Below are 19,674 nucleotides of genomic sequence, written 5' to 3'. Positions count from 1 at the left end.
TGACAGTGTAACCTTTTCACACTGCTTCATCTTTTGTCTCTGCGCGATGGAAATAAGGCTTCCCATCCACTTACTGCCTTAGCAATACACACTAGAGAACCTTAAATTTAGAATGTGCAAGGAGGCATTAAATACTAAAACCGATCTGCAGCTGACAGCAATCTTTTTCCAAATGCTCCCTAGGTAACCGTTCCTGTCTGGATGGCAGGACAGGGACCTGTCACACGTGGAGGTTACGCTCTGAGTGGTACAGAAAACACAGTTGCAAGAAACAACACACTTTACAGTACAAATCAACCCTTTGCAGCTACAATCCAAGAGGGTAACTCAGTTCATTTCCACTAAATAGGTTTTCTTTCCAAATCAAGAGCAGGCCACTGGAGAGCTGCACACACCTGGTAAGAGCTATAAAGGGAAACTGGGTTTCATAAGAACTGAACTTCATTTCAACTGATAGAGATGAGTTGTGCTGGAAGCATAATACACTGGGTCCTAATTCAGTTTCCATGTCCCCAGATGTAGCACTAATCCTTTCATCTCCTGCCTTTCATCTGCCTGGTAAAGAGTCAGTGCAAACCAACTCGTGGACAGAGCCCAAGCCTAACAAGAGGAAGTTAATGTTTCTCAGTGGGATGCGTTTCCTTCCCAGTTATACAGAAATATCTCACACATTCAGCATACAGCTAAGTGGAAAGTGAGAGCTTCTGTTTTGTGAAGATTGTTTGATCAAAGACCTTTTCAATATAAACAAGGGTAACAAGTGAAAGGGGAAAGCAACAAACAAAACACAGATACAAATCTGACATACAAATATAACAGAGACAGTAACTGTCAGTCACACTAATTAATAAGTCATCACGTAACTGCAACCAAACCTGGACTTCAGAACAGATAAGAACACAAACCTGAGGGTCTTGGAGGAGAGGGGGTAAGTAGAACTACACAAACCACAGGAAGAAGCTGTATGGGGAAGGGGTTGGGAAAGAACAACCAGAAAGGGGCATTATAAAGGGGCCAGAGGGTCCATGCCAGTATTTGAGGATCCATGAACACGCATTTTTTTTTTGGTGAATCTAGAGCATTCTAAAGCATGTGTGCTTTATCCAGTGAATTTCAATCTTTGTCAGCCAAAGCGGAGGAAGGGATTTGGCTGTCTGTACTTATGTTTTATGCAAGTCCTGTACGTGGGTGCTGCTGAAGGCAGCGTCTTGTCTGTGGCAGCCTGTGCAGCCGGTCATATCAGTGTCCTTTGTGTGTGTGCGTGGGTGGGTGCCTGTGATTCACGCTCAGCTTCGCTACTTCTCAAACCTACAAATGAGAAACCAGCAGCCACGACCTCCAGCCTGGGACGAGACCCCAGGCTCTCTGTACATTAGGAAGCCCCAAGCCACCCAGGAGCTGTTGGAGGTGGTGACCACGTGTAAAATCCCTTGATATTCAGCACAAAAGAAACCTGAAGAGAGCATTCACCATTTGAAATCTGCCCTGGGACAGCTCGGCATCAACTCACCGGTAGTTCATCTTTCTGGTTCCAGACACCTGTGCACTGCCTTTGTTCAATAACTGCCTTGATATTAATTAGAGCTGGTAATGCTACACAACCTGCTGAAAAACTGCAGAAAAAGGAGATGTTAATATAAGGTGCCAGTTGGGAAACCAGCACTTTTACTTTAAAGGTTAATTGAGACACAAGAGTGCTGTACTACTTCATGCAGTTCTCTACTTCTAAACTCCCTTCACATGTAATGAGCAAGAGTTTTATCATCTACCCCGCACCTTAGGCTAGGGCTCTCAAGTACTACATTCTGGACTGAAACAACACTTAATCCCTGCTCTGAGTCTTAAAATGAATTGATTTTTCTATACTTTGATTTTGAGCTGCGCAGGAGGAAGATATGTTAGCTTATACAGGTAGTTGCTCTCTTAACTGTGGAGGAACACATGCAGCCTAAGAGTTTTCACAGGACCTGCACGTACACATAACTCATAATCCTTTAATTATTTGTAATCACCACATAAAGAGACACGCCTTTCCAACTTCACCTCAAATCAAGAAAACAAATGTAGAAAAATCACGTGCAGGAGAGAAACCACAGCCTGTCATAAAAATGGTAGTATACAACTGAACAGTCAGTGTCCCAACAGTTCAGCCTGCTCTGGGAATTACCCATTACCAGAACTCACCACATAATTATGAAACATTCGATGCCTTACAAAAGAAAGCATGACATTGAGTTTCCACAAATTAACAGCTGTTTTGATGGATTTCAATTTAATGACAATACTATAGGCTTGGAAATACGCAGCAACAGAAACAGGTATCAGCCCGCTCTGTTTCTTTGGTAGATATACCTCTTGCATAATATATATATATAAAGTATATATTTTATATATATATATATATATAATTAAATATATATAAAAAACATATCCCTCACCTCCAACCAGACATTTTAATACTTGAACTTTGTTTTTTGGTTATTTCAGCCCTAACTGTAACTTGTGTTAACCCTGTGGAAAGCTTAGACAAACAGTATTTGTAGAAGTAAAAGCATTACTGCTTTAATGGTTCCGTATGAAAACATCTCAGGAAGCTCAGGAACAGCTCTTTAGGATCATAACAAGTAAACAGCAAATTCAAACAGCGTCCTGTAGTCCTTCAAGACCCTGAATCATGACCCCTCAGTACAAGAGTTTTCCCACGACTCCATGCAGTAACTCAGACCACAAGGCCTATACAGGATTAGATAAATATTGGAGAAACCGAACAGCCTTAAAAAAAAAGCGACTGCTACTCATGTTCCAGAAAGCAATCAATTACATAGCAGGGATTTAACTTCAAGCTGGTTTAATTTCTAAAGGATTTGCAGCACTCAAAGGTCACACCAGTTTACAACAGTCTTGTTTATGACAAGAGTATTGATACCACCTATACAGTAAATACATTTCAGTGCAATCGATGTCACACCAGGCGCAAAGCCAGGGTCCAACCAATCCAAACATCAATAACAGGGATCTTCCACTTCACCAAAAATCTCTTTGCCATTTGCACTGAAAACCGCATTACAGCATCAATCCATGAGCGATTAAAATATAAAGGACTGCTGTTAATTTGGCTGAAACAGGAAAAAGATGAAAACCAAAAAACAAAGTATAAGGTTTAGGTATCTATGAAACCATCAGAGTGAAACTCGTAATGTTTATTGCTGAAAGACAATTAACCTGAAAGAAGCTCCCTTTATTGCTTCTGTTGTATTTTGTGGAAGAGGAGCAAACAGGAGAAGCAGAAGGCTCGACAATTTTAAGAGCTCTAAACTGAGCACAGAAGTCTCAAAATAGTAACATGCAAACAGTAAGAAAAAGCCAAAACAAACAAAAAAACCCCACACAAAGATGTAGTTAGGTTTCTGCTAAGTACCAAATGTAGCCCAGAAGGATACATACAACTTACTTTCTATTTCATGTCTGAAATGAAAATGAGACTAGACAAGTACACCAGGGGGACCGACATCCAAAGGCTAAATGGTGGCTAATCTGGTTTAACTTCAGAGAAGCTACAAGGAGATTAGATTGGTTTTTCTTCACATTTCCAACAGCCTCCGATACATTTGTGTTTTGTCAGATTAGCTACGGAATTTGAAAGTGATTCCTCCTTTACAAACAAGGTCCAGCAAACACTTAGGAAATTTTAGCAGCTGAAATCACAACACAGCTCTTCAGCATTCTTCTAAGGAGAAGACAGGCTGAGAGAGTTTGGGTTGTTCAGCCTAGAGAAGGCTCCAAGGAGACCTTAGAGCAGCCTCCAGAACTGAGAGGGGGCTACAGGAAAGCTGGGGAGGGGCACCTTATCAGGGAGTGCAGGGACAGGATGAGGGGAAAGGTTTTTAAGATAAAAGAGAAGAGATTCAGATTAGAGATTGGGAAGACATTTTTTACTGTGAGGGTGGTGAGGCACTGAAACAGGTTGCCTAGGGAAGTCATGGATGCCCCATCCTCAGAGGTGTTCAAGGCCAGTTCGGAAGGGGTTTTGAGCAACCTGATCCAGAGGGAGGCGTCCCTGCCCATGGCAGGGGGTTGGAACTGGATGGTCCTTTCCGGCCCAAACCATTCCATGATTCTATGTTTCTAATGTGTGGCCCATTGTCATTACCCTCTTTTGCACTGATGTCTAAACTACAGATGCCAAATTCCATCCACGAATGCTTCTCCTTGAGCTGCAAAGGTACAGGCAAAAGCACAGCACATGGAAACCTCTGACTTCTAATCTTTGCAAATCTTCTTAGAGCCAATTGTAACTATATTCTTTATTTAATACAAGTAAGATGAGACCACTTCTCAAAAGCAGTTTCTTCTGTTCTCAACAAGAAATACAAACCAAAACACCATGTATGTGGTCTTAAAAGCAAGTGAAAACCAGCATACCTAACACTGAGAGGTGATTCAACTGAGAGACCCAGAAGAGCACAGGCATCTCTTGTAAAGATATCACAGATGTCCGCCCACTGGTTTGCATCTAATAGATGAACGTACGGAGAGTTCTCTATACCTTGCCGCAGATACACCAGGCTGCCCATCAAAACCTGAATATCTGTGAGGGACCAGGAACAGTTCGTTATTTTATACTACAAATAAAAGGTAGAGTCTACAGTTTTCGCTTTTACAGGGAAAACAGGCAGACATACCAAGTCAATAATACACATCTACGAAATACAATTAGAGCCAGCACAGAACAGACGTCTACAGCTACAAGAGCTCCAGTTCACTGTGGACAGACTAGAGGGCCATCTGCCCCTCTGCAGGCACAGCATGATGCCTAATAATTTGCTTCAAACAGGTTTACTTCTTTGCAAGCTTTCTGAAACGCACAGTACCCTAAAAAATCGGGCTTTACTGGATTCAGTTTGAGATGGTTCACTTAACTCCCATATTTCCCATTTTGCAAGTGTTACATTTCTCTTTGTATTACCCCACGCAGCAGAAAATAGCAGGTGACTATTCCAAGAACATTTCTGTGCATTTTTAACACTTCTCCTTGGCAGCAGGCCTATTCTAGATATTATCTATGCATTGTATGAAGAGTCAAAAACCTTAAATTTAAGCAAATGGGTAGACAAAAATACAAATTTGTGCCCTCTTAAAAATAAAAAAAGGGAGTCAATTCAAATTTTAAAGATTCAAGTTATACATGTTAAAAGCAAAAAGTAAGTGAAAATAACAGAGTAAACCATGTTTGGAATATCATATATATTTTTACTATGAGGTGCCACATCCAAGTGCTTTCAATCCTCTTAATGCGACAACTTACCTTTCTGATGATTTAGGGCAAACGGCTGGAAGTTTTTCGCATACTGAAGTGCTTCTCTTTGATTTGCTGTTCCACCCATCAATAAACTAATGAAATATAACCTGTGCAGTTTAAATTCCAACGAACTATTCTGTGCCATAAGCATTTCTCTGTTGGATACCGCCCACCTAGAAGAAACGAGAAGGTACAATAGGACATGACACAGGAGTCCTTAAGTGTCAGCCTACACCATATGAAGTTATTAAAATTATCAAGCATCTATTTCAAGAAGAACATGACTGTTCCTGAACTTCCACGAGTTTATACAGAGCACAGAAAATGGCAAGACGTTTTACAAGTAACAGAGCTACACAGAGCACAACACGTGAACAATGGTACTTCTGGTGCTGCTGTATAGGTTCATTTCTGCTAAATTCAACACATGCTGGCTGGAAGGCAAGACCAAATTAGGCACAATATAAGGTAGAAATGGCTAGAAACTACTGAGTTTGCATTATTGCCACTCTGAATCTTAACAGTTAGAGACAGTCTTCAGCTGCACGTTGAATTAGTTTGACTAAGCCTTTAAAGAACATATTTTCCAACTTCCCCATTCACCAAACATTTCCTCTAAGCCACTTTGTTTACATGCAAGTGTATGTTGCCCTGGAGAGGGAAAGCGCATCCATGGGGGCCTCGAAGATGGATATTATCAAGAGCTTATGAAAAGGGTAGGGGAAAGGGATACTAGTTAAAATATCAAAATTTACCATGCTTTAAAAACTTTGTTTTCTTTACTATTTTGAACTTGGGCAATAAAAATATTTCTCACTTTCCGGGTCTCATTCACCATGACAACAATAATGTTTGGCTCCCAAATAACATGGAAGAATTCTTAAACAGGCACTAAGTAACATGAACTGGGATTTTCAAAGCATTTCATAAGAAGTTATTTTATTATTTAGATTTTATCTATTCCTGCCTTGAGTTTTTTGTGGTTTGGGTTTTGGTTTTTTTCCTTAATTCAGTCAGACCTTGATCAATCCAATCTTTCTCTTAAGAACTTGCAAGTTTCAATGTTCTTCAGTACATCTGTTTCTCATTAGTGTTAATTAGTTATACTATTTTCACTGTGGGGGCCCCATTAAGCAAAGAGCTTTTCACTTTCCAGCAAGAAAGTGAGGCAGTCTCTGTTCCTTACAAAGAAGGGGCACGCGAGGCTTCTGTCCTTTTCAACCAATACTAAAATAAGAAAATTAAGCCCTCTTATAGTGCTGGTACAACTTTCAATGCAGGTTAGCCTTCTGCACTAAGAAGCAGCACTAATGAGCCAGCACACACTTTCAGTTTGTCATGGTGAAAGTGTCAGGAGTCCGACTTTACTGGCAAGTCTTTGTAATGACAACAGTAACCTTTCAGCAGGGAACAGTGAAAAAAGTAGCCTTTGAACAGAGAACAAGCTCTGCTGTCCCTAATTTCAAGCAGTTTCAGATGAGCAGCCTCAGGTTGGCTGTTATCAATAAACAAGACCAGTCCACAAGCCCATTAATGAGACATTAAACTGTACTGCATCAAAAGGAAGGCATCAAGAGAGCCTCCATCCTCTCCTTGCCAATATTCACAACCATGTGACAGTGCTTGATTTTGCTGAGTCTATTTTTCCAAATTAGCTTTTAAGCAGGCTTTCCATTTTTAGCTCATTGAGTGGCAGCACAGATTCGTATCGGAAGAAAGCAGCCACAGAAGCCAGGCTTGAGGTGTTTCGCCTAGGATGTGTTGTTCCTATTTCTAATGGAAAGACAAAAAACCCAACAAGTGAGGTTTAAACATTCAGTCCACGTAATCTGTTATCGCCCAAAATCATCAGGAATCCCACCACCTGCTTTCCTACCTCCTCTCTAAACGATACTTCCAAAACGTTTTCACCTCCAAGACTCAAATCCATCTGGTTTTTTTATAGTTACAATATACTATTCAAACACAGGTAGAACACTCCTCTAGCTCCCACATGGAATTTAGTTAAATTGAACTTCACAAAGACTAGCAAAGATTAAATTAAGTTTAAACCATACCCCAAAATTCCCAGCATATATCAGGACTTGTTCATGTTGCTGCTTTACACACAAGAGAAGAAGAATCATCATAGAATTACTAGGTTGGAAAAGACCTATGAGATCATCAAGCCCAACCATACCTGTTCATAAAATCATCTCCCTAAGCACTTCATCTGCCTGTCTTTTAAACACCTCCATTTGCAGCCTCTGCCAGCACCCAAAAACCCTTTCTGTGAAGAAATTTTTCCTAATGTCCAATCTGAACCTACCCCGGCACAACTTGAAGCCATCCCCTCTCATCCTATCACCTATCACTTGGGGGAAGAGACCAACACTTCCCCTCTACAATCTCCTTTCAGATAGTTGTAGACAGTGATAAGGTCTCCCCTCAGCCTCTTTTTCTATAGGTTAAACAACCCCAGTTCCTTCAGCTGCTCCTCACAGCGCTTGTTCTCCAGCCCCTTCACCAGCTCTGTTTCCCTTCTCTGGACTTGCTCCAGCTCCTCAACGTCCTTCTTGGAGCGAGGGGCCCAAAACTGAGCACAGGATTTGAGGTGCAGTGTCACCAGTGCTGAGTACAGGGACACAATCACTTCTCTGTTCCTGCTGGCCATGCTGTTTCTGATACAGACCGAGATGCTATTGGCCTTCTTGTCCATCTGGGCACACAATATTTCCTCCTCAAAAACTTTGAGGCCATTCCCACCAGACCTTCACTGGGAGACCCGTCTGGGCTCAGAATCTCCCCAGAAAGAGCCTATGGATTTCCCTCCTCCATCACCAGATTAAAATGAGAAAAGTCTCTGAAAATTAATGGGATCCTGCAGAGATACAGAGATTACACAGCTTAGGGCACAGGGCCAGTCTGTACATCTACAAAGTGAAGTGGCACATCCCACAGAAAGAGAAAAACACTGAATATAAATACTAAATTTAATTCTGAAGTGCAGTATCTGTAAAGCCTGGAATTTCTATCAGTAAGGAAATCTAGAAAAACTACAGTTAGGGTCTTTTTCTTTTATTAACTCAGATACGAATACTAACTTCTATCACCAAAGCAGGGTTTGAAAATCTTCTCAAAAAGCCATTAATCCGACAGCCCCCTTTCAACAGCAGTGACCAGGAACCACCCGTGCCTGCTTTGTTTCCAGCACTGGGTTAAGCAGAGCACCAGCTGCAGAGCACTGGTAGAGCCAGAGAGACTGGTTCTTGGTTTCACCCCAACCTTCCGCAGTTTTTGCATTGGCAAACCCTGCTGCACTTCCTGGTTCAAGACACTGTCATTATCTACCCTGGTGTAACACCCGCTTGCTGCTTTAACACCACTGCCAGCAGCAAAATCCTAGACTGGGCCAGTTTGAGACTGCTTTTCTGCACCCCTGAAGCTGTATTTTCTGATGCCAATTTTAGCCATTTATTAGCTCTTTGCCCAAAGAGCACAATGTCAGCCCTCCAAGCTCCTTTCACACCGAGGTTGTCCCTCCAGGAGCAGCTTCTATCCCTCCTTCTGAACACTCCCATCTGCTGGGAAATAATATGGGAAATACTTTCACCAGAATCACCAGTTCTGCAGAATAATGGGGCATTTAAGACATTAGTTATCTCCTAAACTGTATAGTTTTGTCACATTTTGATCATCCTGCTTTTTACATAAGCATCACTATAAATAAGGACCCTCAGTTCCCAGAAGCAGACAAAGAGAAGGCAATAGCTTTTCACTAAGACTTTAAAGAGAATAAATGTTATAAACAGAAATGAGACAGGGTGGGGGAGGGGAACCAGCATACAAACTATGCTGACAATTCACCCTATTCTTTCCCCATTCAGCTGTCTTCAGAATAAGAGCTGCTTTGAAGCAGGACCATGCTTTCTCCTTTGTCTGAAAAATATTTAACACATTGCAGACACTACAAGATAGGACTAAGTAGCAGAAAGTAAGGCGTCAGCTCCAGCAATCTAAACCTAAAATGAATTTAGCAACCTCAAATCAATGGACATAACAGCAAGTTACTCTTCCCCAGAGAGCATCCCTCACAACCACTATGTTACTATTTGAACTCCAAGAAATACGTGGTGTAGCCAACAGTAAATCCTGTTTCAGTTATAACACTGGGCGTTTCAGCTTTGCTTCCCATCAAGCAGCCAATTCAATAGCAAGAAACCACCTTAATTTCCCCTGGTGCAACTATATTCAAAGACCAACTATTTAGGTCAAACTTTGCATGACCCAGAGGCATAATCCAGGATTTAGTTTATGAATGGTTTGAATATCAGAGTATCCCTGCATTTAGTTCAGATGCTAATAAGCTCTGAATTGACATGCCTGTGTTGGTTCATATTAAAGGGAAAAGGAAGCGTTGGCTAATATGAAAATGTACTTAACTGAATAATGCAAAAAAGGTACCTTAAGTACATGAATTATGCTCTGTAATGAACCAGAACTTTTGGATTTGATTTCGCTTCATTATTTATGTTTTTAAAAGGTCAACTTGGTTTGGGTTTTATGGGGTGCTGAAGGTTTTTTTTGTATTTCTGAGACCAATCTAACCTTATCAAAGCTCTTGGAACATAAAATAGGCTGAGGATTTGTTGGGGGTTTTCTTATTTTTAAAATAAAGGCTATTCTGAAATAGTACTATGCAGCTATGTAACCATTACTGTAAATCATAAAAGAATAGACATAAGAGCTTTTCCTCCTCACTGTCATTTTTAGCATGAGCTTACATGTTTGATGGTTGCAAAGTCTATTAAGGTCAAGAAAACATCCTGGTCTAAGGTCAGCTGATAGATACTCCAAGATATGGTTTTCATCTGGGTGTTCAGCATTATCCAGTGACTCACATTAACTGAATTGTTTTATTCAGAAGAATAAAACTTAACAGATCTCACCGTCAGTCCAGGCTCCCAGCAGTAGCTCACCACTCATCCTGAATTAGCAGCACCTACCTGGCAGCAGCAGCAGCCTGCAAAACACACACGTGTCCTTTCCCTCCCTCTTCCCACCCTGTGGTCCCTTACCTGGAAGGGCAAAGCGACTTGAGGAAAAGAATAAACTTTGACCCCAAGTCAAGTTCTGCTCAACCCAAAGGCTTGGTGAAGCCAAAAAGACTTGGTGGTACCCAACACCTTTAGTAAGTCCTGGTATCCTTCACAACTAGATATCTTTTAAACTAAGGTTCACTAGTGATTCACTATAAGGCTAAGTATAGTCATGGCAGAGAACTGCTTATGCAGTTCCTAAAACCTTAAATAAGCATTAAAAATGATTCAACTGATCTTTAATCTAAGAGAGAGACCCTTAGTTAAGCACTGCCCATAGGAAGGGACACAGAAGGGACAAGAGGAGGAAGGGATTCACTCAGTAACCAGACCTCTCAAAGGACAAGAGAGGCGCATCAAAATATACAATACTTAAAGTGGAAAATGAAGGATTTGTTAAAAGCATTCAAAAAAGGGAGAAAAAAAACCTGAGCAGACTCACTCTAGTGCAGGTCTCAAAACTCTAACTTTTAATGCTTCCAATATTCGATTGAGCTCCACAAATGGTTCTTTTTGACTTTGATCTATCGATAGACCAGATTCCTGAAAAAAAAACACAAAGGCAGTTTTTAGTGGAAGCACAAAAACTAATGGAATTAAACTGCTGTTTTTCTGACAGCTTAAACATTCACCTGGAACATTTAAATAAGGATGCTAACACAACGCATAACTTTCCATGGTCAATAACATTCAACATCCGTACTTATTGTTACCTGACAAAGTTCCTCGGCTACATCCAACATCCCCTGCCGGAAGAAGTGCTCCACCATCACCTCGTTGAGGATTCGCTGGCTGTCAGCCTGCCAGCACCCATCTATCCCCACGCTGCTGATGTCGGAGTCAAAATTCTGAAACGTACAAATTAACAGTTAATAGGCTGGAACAAATGGCCATTTTTCTGTAACTATACAGGACATCCAGGTCTCCACCCTGATGCCATCTGCCGATTACTCAGCCGGCCCTCAGTTACCTCATCTTCAAAGGGAAATATCTGTCAGCTGCTTCATTATCTCCTGTGTACAGAAGAAGAAATCCTTTGGTTTGCTCATTTCAAGTCTGACTATGAGGCACTATAAGGTATTACACTGACAAATTACAACTCTGGCTAGCAAATCCAGTCAGCTAATATAGGGGTTTCCAGACCATAATGTGGTTTTGAAGGAAGCATCTGCAGAAAAAGATTTTTGCGTATATGAAAACTGAAAACGCATAGAGAACAGAAAACAATCGCCTACGCTAGAATTAAAATAGCATTATAGATGCATCACTGTCACTACAGCACACCAGATTAGAAGTGAAAACTGTAGCTAGAGGACTTTTGGCATAGCTGGGGGGGGTAGGCAATACTGAAAATGTCACTTCTCCCCACCAGCAAACAACAATTAAAATCAAATCTCTAAAGACCTCAATATCCCAGCAACAGGGTGAGCTTTGAAGATCTAAGAAATCTTTTACAGATCTAACCCCAGTGATCCTACTACTGTGTGTTTTTAGGCCAGTGCCCTACAGACATATTCCAGGAATAAGCAAAAATATTGTCACGGTGGCTCTTTAGTAACATTTGGCACTGCTTGGCACTGCGCCTCTTGGCGGCAGGAGAGCAACACTTACTCTACCCCAAGACACAAACCAGGATTTTAACTACTGACATGTTTTATGATCAGGGCAGGCAGTTTAATTTGAATAAAAATCCTCAACCATTGCCTAAAACAAACGTCTTGCAAAAGAAACATTGTCTAGAAGTCAGTGCATTGCTTGCTGCCTGACTTGATGACCCGGTAACTATAGCTCTTTTCCAGGAAGGAATCCCAGAAATCCTAAGTTTGGTGAAAATAGCGGTGCTTCAGGTGCAGCTCTGTGACTCGACAGTCACACCCAATATGGGAACACCTACCTAGCACAAAACATACCCTCCTGTCAAAGCAGGCAGAGCAAACAACACAAAGCTGGTACAAGCTGTATCTGGCAACCATGTAATATTGCCAGTTCCCAATCATCCAGCAGAGTGCCGGAGCAGCAGGTTAGAATCATAGAAACACCACAGAACCACTAGGTTGGAAAAGACACTTGAGACCACCAAGCTCAACCATATCTGTCCACTACTAAATCATATCCCTAAGCAAGGTTAGCTTATACCCAGACTGCTAGAAGGTCTGCCAGCACAAGCTGTATAACCAGCTCCGGAACAAATCCAAGTAGGTGATGCTGATTTCCATTAGATTGGGGCTTTGTACCCCAGAAACATGACATTGCCGACCTGCGGAAGGAGCCCAGAGGGCCATATGCTGTTTTGTCAAAACACACACCAGGCAGAGGTTTGCAGAGCGATGGCACCAAAAGCATTCAGCACCCAGCTACTAAGTAAAATCAAGGTGGAAGCAGATTCTTATATTAAAATAAATAAATAAATAAATAAAAATAGAGAAGGGCAGCTTCAAACTTTCAGACCGAGGGGTCACTTGCGCACACACTTTTCAGTCTATTGCAGAGATTATGTCTCATTCATTTTTCCTTACGAGGTGTCAAATACCTGACCACAGGCCACTCCTCTGCCACAAGGACTTAAACTGTCGCCTCCTAGGCTGGCTAGGGAGGACCAGAGAGGCATGCGGTGATCAGCTCCAGTAAAGATAGATGCGTGGCTGCATCTCCCTTACAGAGGGGACCAGCACTTCAGAAGCAGCCTAACCAATGGTGAGCATGGCCAGCCTACTCATCCCTGTCTTCAAAACCACCACTCCCTGCAGGTCTCTTAGCAAATCATCAGCGAACAATTAACCCTGGGCTAGCAAATCACCTCTCCCACTTCCAGAGATAGTGGAGCAAGATGAGCGTTTAAATTATTGCCATGGGTTCAAGTCTCACATTTAACATTTTCACTTCGGTGTCTTAACCTCTAAACTCCTTGTTGTGCTGCTCATCTTTAAGCTGTATCCTGAAAAAACTTAAGCATCTTGAAGATTAAATAATACCATTCTTATGGTATTATTAAAGTGCCAACCTTTGAAGCCTTTAAGGTTCACCACCACGGCAGATTCTGGTATCACTGTCCAACCACTAGCAGGTAACATAAATCCATCAACAATGCATTAGAGAAATACCAGAGGCAGTAGCAAGAACACATAAGCTTTTGTTACTCAGGTTTCAGGGGTGGGAGGGAATCATCAGCAACCTAAAAATAATCTGCTAAATTATTTTTCATGTAATTTCAAGTGAATGTATATTCCCATAAGAGGAAACTGCATTCTTCTGGGTAGCTACCAACCACTGGAGATGAACCTACTATGCCTTAAAGATCATCACATCCTTCTCATTGCCTGGAGGCAGAGGTGGCAGAGCCACCAACCTCAGTCCCTTCACAAAATCCATATTTCCTTCTAAAACAACAAACCTGTGGATAAGCCTTGAGAATCTTTTCAAAACCCTGTCGTAAATTAGATGTTTTAAACCCCATAATAGATCAGAGAATGGTTTGGGTTGGAAAGCATCTTAAAGATAATCCAGTTCTAACACCCCTACCATGGGCAGGGACACCTCCCACTACATCAGGCTGCTCAAGGCCCATTCAACCTAGCTTTCAACACCTCAAGGGATGGGGCAGTCACAACTTCCCTGGGCAACCTGTGCCAGGGCCTCACCACCATCACACCACAGAATTTCTTCCTAATCTCTAATCTCAGTCTCCCCTCTTTCATCTTAAAACCATCATCCTTGGTCCCATCCCTACGCTCTGATAAAGAGCCCCATCTCTCCTGTAGCCCCCTTCAGGTACTGGAAGATCACTGAAAGGTCTCCCCAGAGCCTTCTCCAGGCTGAACAACCCCAACTCTCTTAGCCTGTCCTCGTATGGGAGGTGCTGCAGCCTTCTGATCATCATCTCTGGACTTGCTCTAACAGATCCACGTCCTTCCTGTGCTGAGGACTCCAGAACCAAACATAGAACTCCAGGGGAGGTCTCACTAGCAGAGCAGAATCCCCCCACTCGACCTGCTGGTCACACTTCTGATGCAGCCCAGGATACAGCTGGCCTTCTGGGCTCCAAAAGCACATTGCCGGCTCATGTTTAGCTTCTCATCCACCAGTACATCCGAGTCCTTCTCTTCAGGTCTGCTCTCAATCTATTCTCCATTCAGCCTGTAATAGTGCTTGGGATTGCCCTGATGCAGGTGCAGGACCTTGCACTTGGCCTTGCTGAACTTAATTCAAGGTGGTAACAATTAGTCACATCAACCCAGATGTGCTGTAGGTCCAAGTCACATCATACAACCTGAGGACCTCAATTTTCTTCTGCTCCCCACTCAGTCTTCAACCAACCCAGTCCTGACCAGGTTCTCATTTAAATAACTTTAAAAAAAAAAAAAAAAAAACACAGTTTCCGAGGTCTTTATTATATGTGGGATTCTAAAGCTTTGCCTCCTCTGGGTCCTGAGAAGCTTCAAGAACTGACAGCACATACTACAGCACGTGATTGTTAGGTGTCAGAACAAACGACTGCTTGCTTTTAGTTTACATATTTCATAACCATCAGGCACGCATGACAAGTTGGTGACTATACATCTCAGCGTTGTTTTCTAAATGCTAACAGCATGCTAACTGATAGCATATGGGGTTTAATTAGATTTCAAAAGTTGAAATCAATTCCGTAAATTACAAACTCCAGAAAGGTTATTTTGCGCTTTTCAAGTTTTAAGCTTAGAAGAGTGGCAGTCAATGTTCATGAGAACAAGCTCTTCATTACAAGTCTAACCAGTGAGCCCTGGATTACAATTCAGACTATTATATAATGAATTTACCAACGATACAGTGTAAAGTACGTTGCTGCCAATTGCTGAAAGGCAAGAAGGACTGCAAGATGCAAATGCAAAAGATGGACCATTTTAACCAACATACGCCCTTCCTCGTTATTAGTGATGACATGATATTAAGATGATGATGTCTAAAGACAGTTTCATTCTTCAGTTGAGATTACTTTGTGCGTTCCTCACTTCTTCTAACCCAAAATACAAGTAAAATACATTTGCTTACACTGCTTGTTCAGTTTGTTGGTTCCTAAGCTCAAGCTTGACATGCAAAGACTCTCTTTATCCAGCCATTTTCTTCACAGGAACATAATTAAAAGATGTTCAGTGAAGGCTTTTAGTTTGTTTGAATACAAGTTTTTTATGAAACAAATACTAGTTTGAACAAAAGTCTGCTTTCCCAAAACAAATACTGGAATAAAATATTTGCCCTTTAAAAACAAGCTTAAAATTCAGGGGAAAAATGGGAGGAATTAGTATTTACTCACTCCACTTGCTCTCCTGAATGAAAACGTTTAACCACTACTCAGACAGATTGCTGCTAGAGGGAAAACATTTACTAGGCCCATCAAACATGCTCTGAGATGAATTCAAATCATTCCAGAAGAGTGATTGATTTACAGGGAGACTGATGAGTGAGCTGCTGAACAACAACGATGAGTTCTGGAAACAGAGCAAATGCCAGTATAATATGGAAAAAGCGGGATGCAAACATTTCCTTTCAAAGGAGAAAATGCTCTTTGGAAGAAAAGGTAACACTTCATGGATCAGCAGCCCATTATCCATGCAGAACTACTACAAAAAGAGGTCTAGCTTATTAGATAAGCTTTCCAGGAGCTTCTAACTAAAAGCAACACACAAAGTCTCAGCATTTCAGACTTCAATGTGATTCATATTTGATGCAGAATTTGAACTTCATTTTTGAAATCCTTAGGAGCTTCCGTTCTGAGTGAACACGCTTACACTAACTTAAAAACCAACCAGCCCGAACTTTACATATAGGTATAGCCCTGCCTCAACACCGAAAAAAGGAGTTCAGCCTGAAATTTGCCACGAGCAGATAATTCAACAAGTTCTTTCAAAATCCAAGCTTGTTAAGTAGAAAGTCTGTTGGTTCCACATGTAACAACAGCCATCGTTTGGATGCATCACAGAAGGCTGGCACTGATATTAACATGTTTCCTAATCTCAAATAAGGCAATAAAATAATGAGTTATATTTATCTGTGCCTGAGATAAATAGCTACGCGGCTAGGAAGGCCATAAGCCGTGTTCCAGAGACATTAATCCAGCTATAAAATAAATGAGGAAAAATGCTGGAGAGGGAGATTTACACATGAAAGAAACAAAACTCAAACCCCATGAATCAAGGCAAGGGTTGTGCTGCTTTAAATTCTAACAAGCATTTTATTAAGGAAGAAGTATTTTGCCCAGAATGTGTCTAGAATCAGTTCCCTACATCAATTGCACTTAATCACTTCCGTCGGCTTAAGCTGAAGTAGATCATGGGGAAGGAATGGGGGGAGGGCAATTTCAATAGGTTACAGGATGCGATGCCAACAAAGACTTTGCTGGCAGGTTTCAGGCACATTTTCCAGCAGCACAGGGAGATCACATTAAGTACATATGGAAGATTTCCTTCAGATGTCACTGTCCAGGGAAGCATTAAATTCCACCTGGATTTAAACATTACACATACTCACCTAACACCCAGGCCAATACTTCAGGGTGCATTTTAAAGTAGTTCCCGTAGGAGACTACAGTCAGGGAAAACTAATAAAATCCAAACTACTTGCTTTAAAAAAAAAGCCTAACAGAAAGTTCTTATTTAAGACCACAATCCTAACTGATGTTCTGAACTTCACAAAAACAGATCCATCATTACAAGCAGGACTGGGGAACTCCTGCAGTTCCCACTGCTTCTACTGCTAAGCAGGATTGAAAATCCAGAGGAATGAGCACATTGGACACAGCCAGCTGAGCTCACCTTTGAATGTCCCACTGAAACAGCCCTTCTGACACTCAACAGGCACAGAGCAGATTATCAATATACTTTCATAGATCAAAGAATCACTAAGGTTGGGAAGGACCTCTAAGATCATCAAGTCCAACCATCAGCCTAACACCACCGCGCCAACTAAACTATGTCCCAAGGTGCCATGTCTACATGCTTTTTTAAAGCGTCCAGGGACGGCAACTCCACCACTGCCCTGGGCAGCCTCTGCCAGTGCTCGATCACTCTTTCAGTAAGTAAATTTTTCCTAATGTCCAATCCAATCCTCCCCTAATGCAACTTGAGGCCATTTCCTCTCATCCTATCGCTTGTTACTGGGGAGAAGAAACCAATACCCACTTTGATACAACTTCCTTTCAGGTAGTTGTAGAGAGCAATAACATCTCCCCCCAGCCTCCTCTTCTCCAGGCTAAACAACCCCAGTTCCCTCAGCTGCTCCTCGTAACACATGAGCTCCAGACCATTCACCAGATTTGTGGCCCTCCTCTGGACACACTCCTTTCTACTACTTCATAAAACCGCACAGTTCTGATATTTTAAAAATGCTTTTATTTACAGCTATCCTTTCAAAAATGAAAATAGCAGATAAACTTAAAACTCCGGGACAAAACCAACACTGGACAACTACGCACACAACAACTGAAACAGCAGAGTGGAGATTTGACTCAAGTCTAAACTTTATTAAGCTTGCCACTGTTGTGTTCTCTGGCTTATAAGAAACACTAACACCAATTTACATTTAATACTCATACCTTGCATAAATGACTAGGGCTGCTCTATCTCAGAGCATTTAAATAAAATTTGTACATCCAAACCTGAAAGCTTGTTTGTACAAACTTTGCTTGCTAATGTGGAACAGGAAAGTTTCAGACTTAGGACAAGATTACGTAGATTTATTTCAGGCTTCAAGCCAGTAATAAGAATGGAGTTTTACTCTAGTTAATTGGTTTAGATACAGCAATAAGGATTAGAGACAGATGTGTCCTTAAGCTTTGGGTAACAGTGACGCTTGGATTAACGCGTCAGTACAAAGTTTGGGCTCTCCATGATGGTCAACCACAGACATAAGCAAAAATCAAACAGTTTCACAAACATTCTGCCTCATAATGCACAATTATTTTTGTCTCTTCAACACACCACTGTTAAATTACGCTCTGATAGATTATTGTTATGAACAAAGATTAAATGAGATTCCCAAAGGACAAAGGAGTCATTTACTGGTGTCTTCCTTAGTAAGACAATAAGGTGCACCTCAAACCAAACGTTTAGTCTATCAACATAAGAATGTCAAAAAAACCCAAGTACAGGACTCCTCACATACAGAACTACTTTATATGAAAGAACGCAGTCAGAGAGAAGCATGACCTGAAAGTACATAAATAGTGCCACTAAACACTCAAAAGTGTTTCAGTATCATTTCAAAGAATGGTTAATAACTACCCACAAAAACATATTCAGATCGCAGTTTTTCTTGAACATGGAATTCATATAAGAACGTCTCATGCAAAGCTTCAAAAACAAGCTGAGCAGCCTTACTATTCACTATGGCATATACACAGATCTTAAAAGAAGTTGAATCTACTCTACCCACATTAACAACTGTGTGTTATAAAATTAAGCCCTAAGAACCAACAACACACCTGAAACACGAAGAAAATGTCTGTCTTAAAAAATTCTCTCTGTTTTTAAGCTGTATTCCAGAACAGGCTGCCACCTTTGAGTTATTTACTACTGACTATTTACTACTGACAATTAACTAGAAATGCAATATCATAGAATCATGGAATGGTTTGGGTTGGAAGGGACCTTAAAGATACTCCAGTTCCAAGCCCCCTAACATAGACAGGAACACCTCCCACTGGAACAGGATGCCCAAAGCCTCATCCAACCTGGCCGTGAACACCTCAAGGGATGGAGCATCCATGACTTCTCTGGGTAACCTATGCCAGTCCCTCATCACCGTCACAGGAAAAAAAATCTTCCTAATATATCACCTAAATATCCCCTCTTTCACCATAAAACCGTTACCCCTGGTCCCATCCCTGCACTCCCTGATAAACAAATCCCTCCTCAGCTTTCCTGTAGGCGCCATTTAAGTACTGGAGGGCTGCTATAAGGTCTCCCACAAGCCTTCTCTTCTCTAGGCTGATATATATATAAAATAATTAAAAAACAAACAAACAGTATTTCTTATTGACACAGATATTGAAGCAAACATTTTGCTAAACTGATATAATATTTCTAAGTCTAGAAATATCTACAAGACACATTCTGTTGTAAATCAAGAGATCTGAGCTGCCCCAGAAGGAATACCATACATAACAAGTTCTGAAAGCAATTACTACACACCCCAAAGTGTTCCCTCTGCCCTAAGCCTCTGCATCCATACTTGACAGGAAGATTTAATTAAGATTAACTGTAGTATAAATCCAAATTTTACAAAGCAGAGTACACATCACAGGATATACGTGATAATACAACCCAA

At 41.3% G+C, this 19,674-nt stretch overlaps 1 protein-coding gene across 1 annotated transcript in view; it reads right to left on the bottom strand.

The window, feature by feature from the left end:
* RMND5A (required for meiotic nuclear division 5 homolog A) overlaps positions 1-19,674 on the bottom strand; it is a 28,581-nt gene that overhangs the window by 3,904 nt on the left and 5,003 nt on the right. The window contains exons 3-7 of the mRNA XM_069856527.1: positions 11,091-11,225; positions 10,820-10,920; positions 5,306-5,472; positions 4,423-4,588; positions 1,511-1,613 (exon numbers count right to left, since the gene is read on the bottom strand). Of these exons, the coding sequence (XP_069712628.1) occupies positions 1,511-1,613; positions 4,423-4,588; positions 5,306-5,472; positions 10,820-10,920; positions 11,091-11,225 (672 nt within the window). The remainder of the gene's footprint in view (positions 1-1,510; positions 1,614-4,422; positions 4,589-5,305; positions 5,473-10,819; positions 10,921-11,090; positions 11,226-19,674) is intronic.

This window comes from Phaenicophaeus curvirostris, chromosome 4, assembly GCF_032191515.1.
Source record: "Phaenicophaeus curvirostris isolate KB17595 chromosome 4, BPBGC_Pcur_1.0, whole genome shotgun sequence".
Lineage (NCBI taxonomy): Eukaryota > Metazoa > Chordata > Aves > Cuculiformes > Cuculidae > Phaenicophaeus > Phaenicophaeus curvirostris.
The sequence above is the reverse complement of the archived record's forward strand: the minus strand, read 5'-3'. Positions and strand labels throughout refer to the sequence as shown.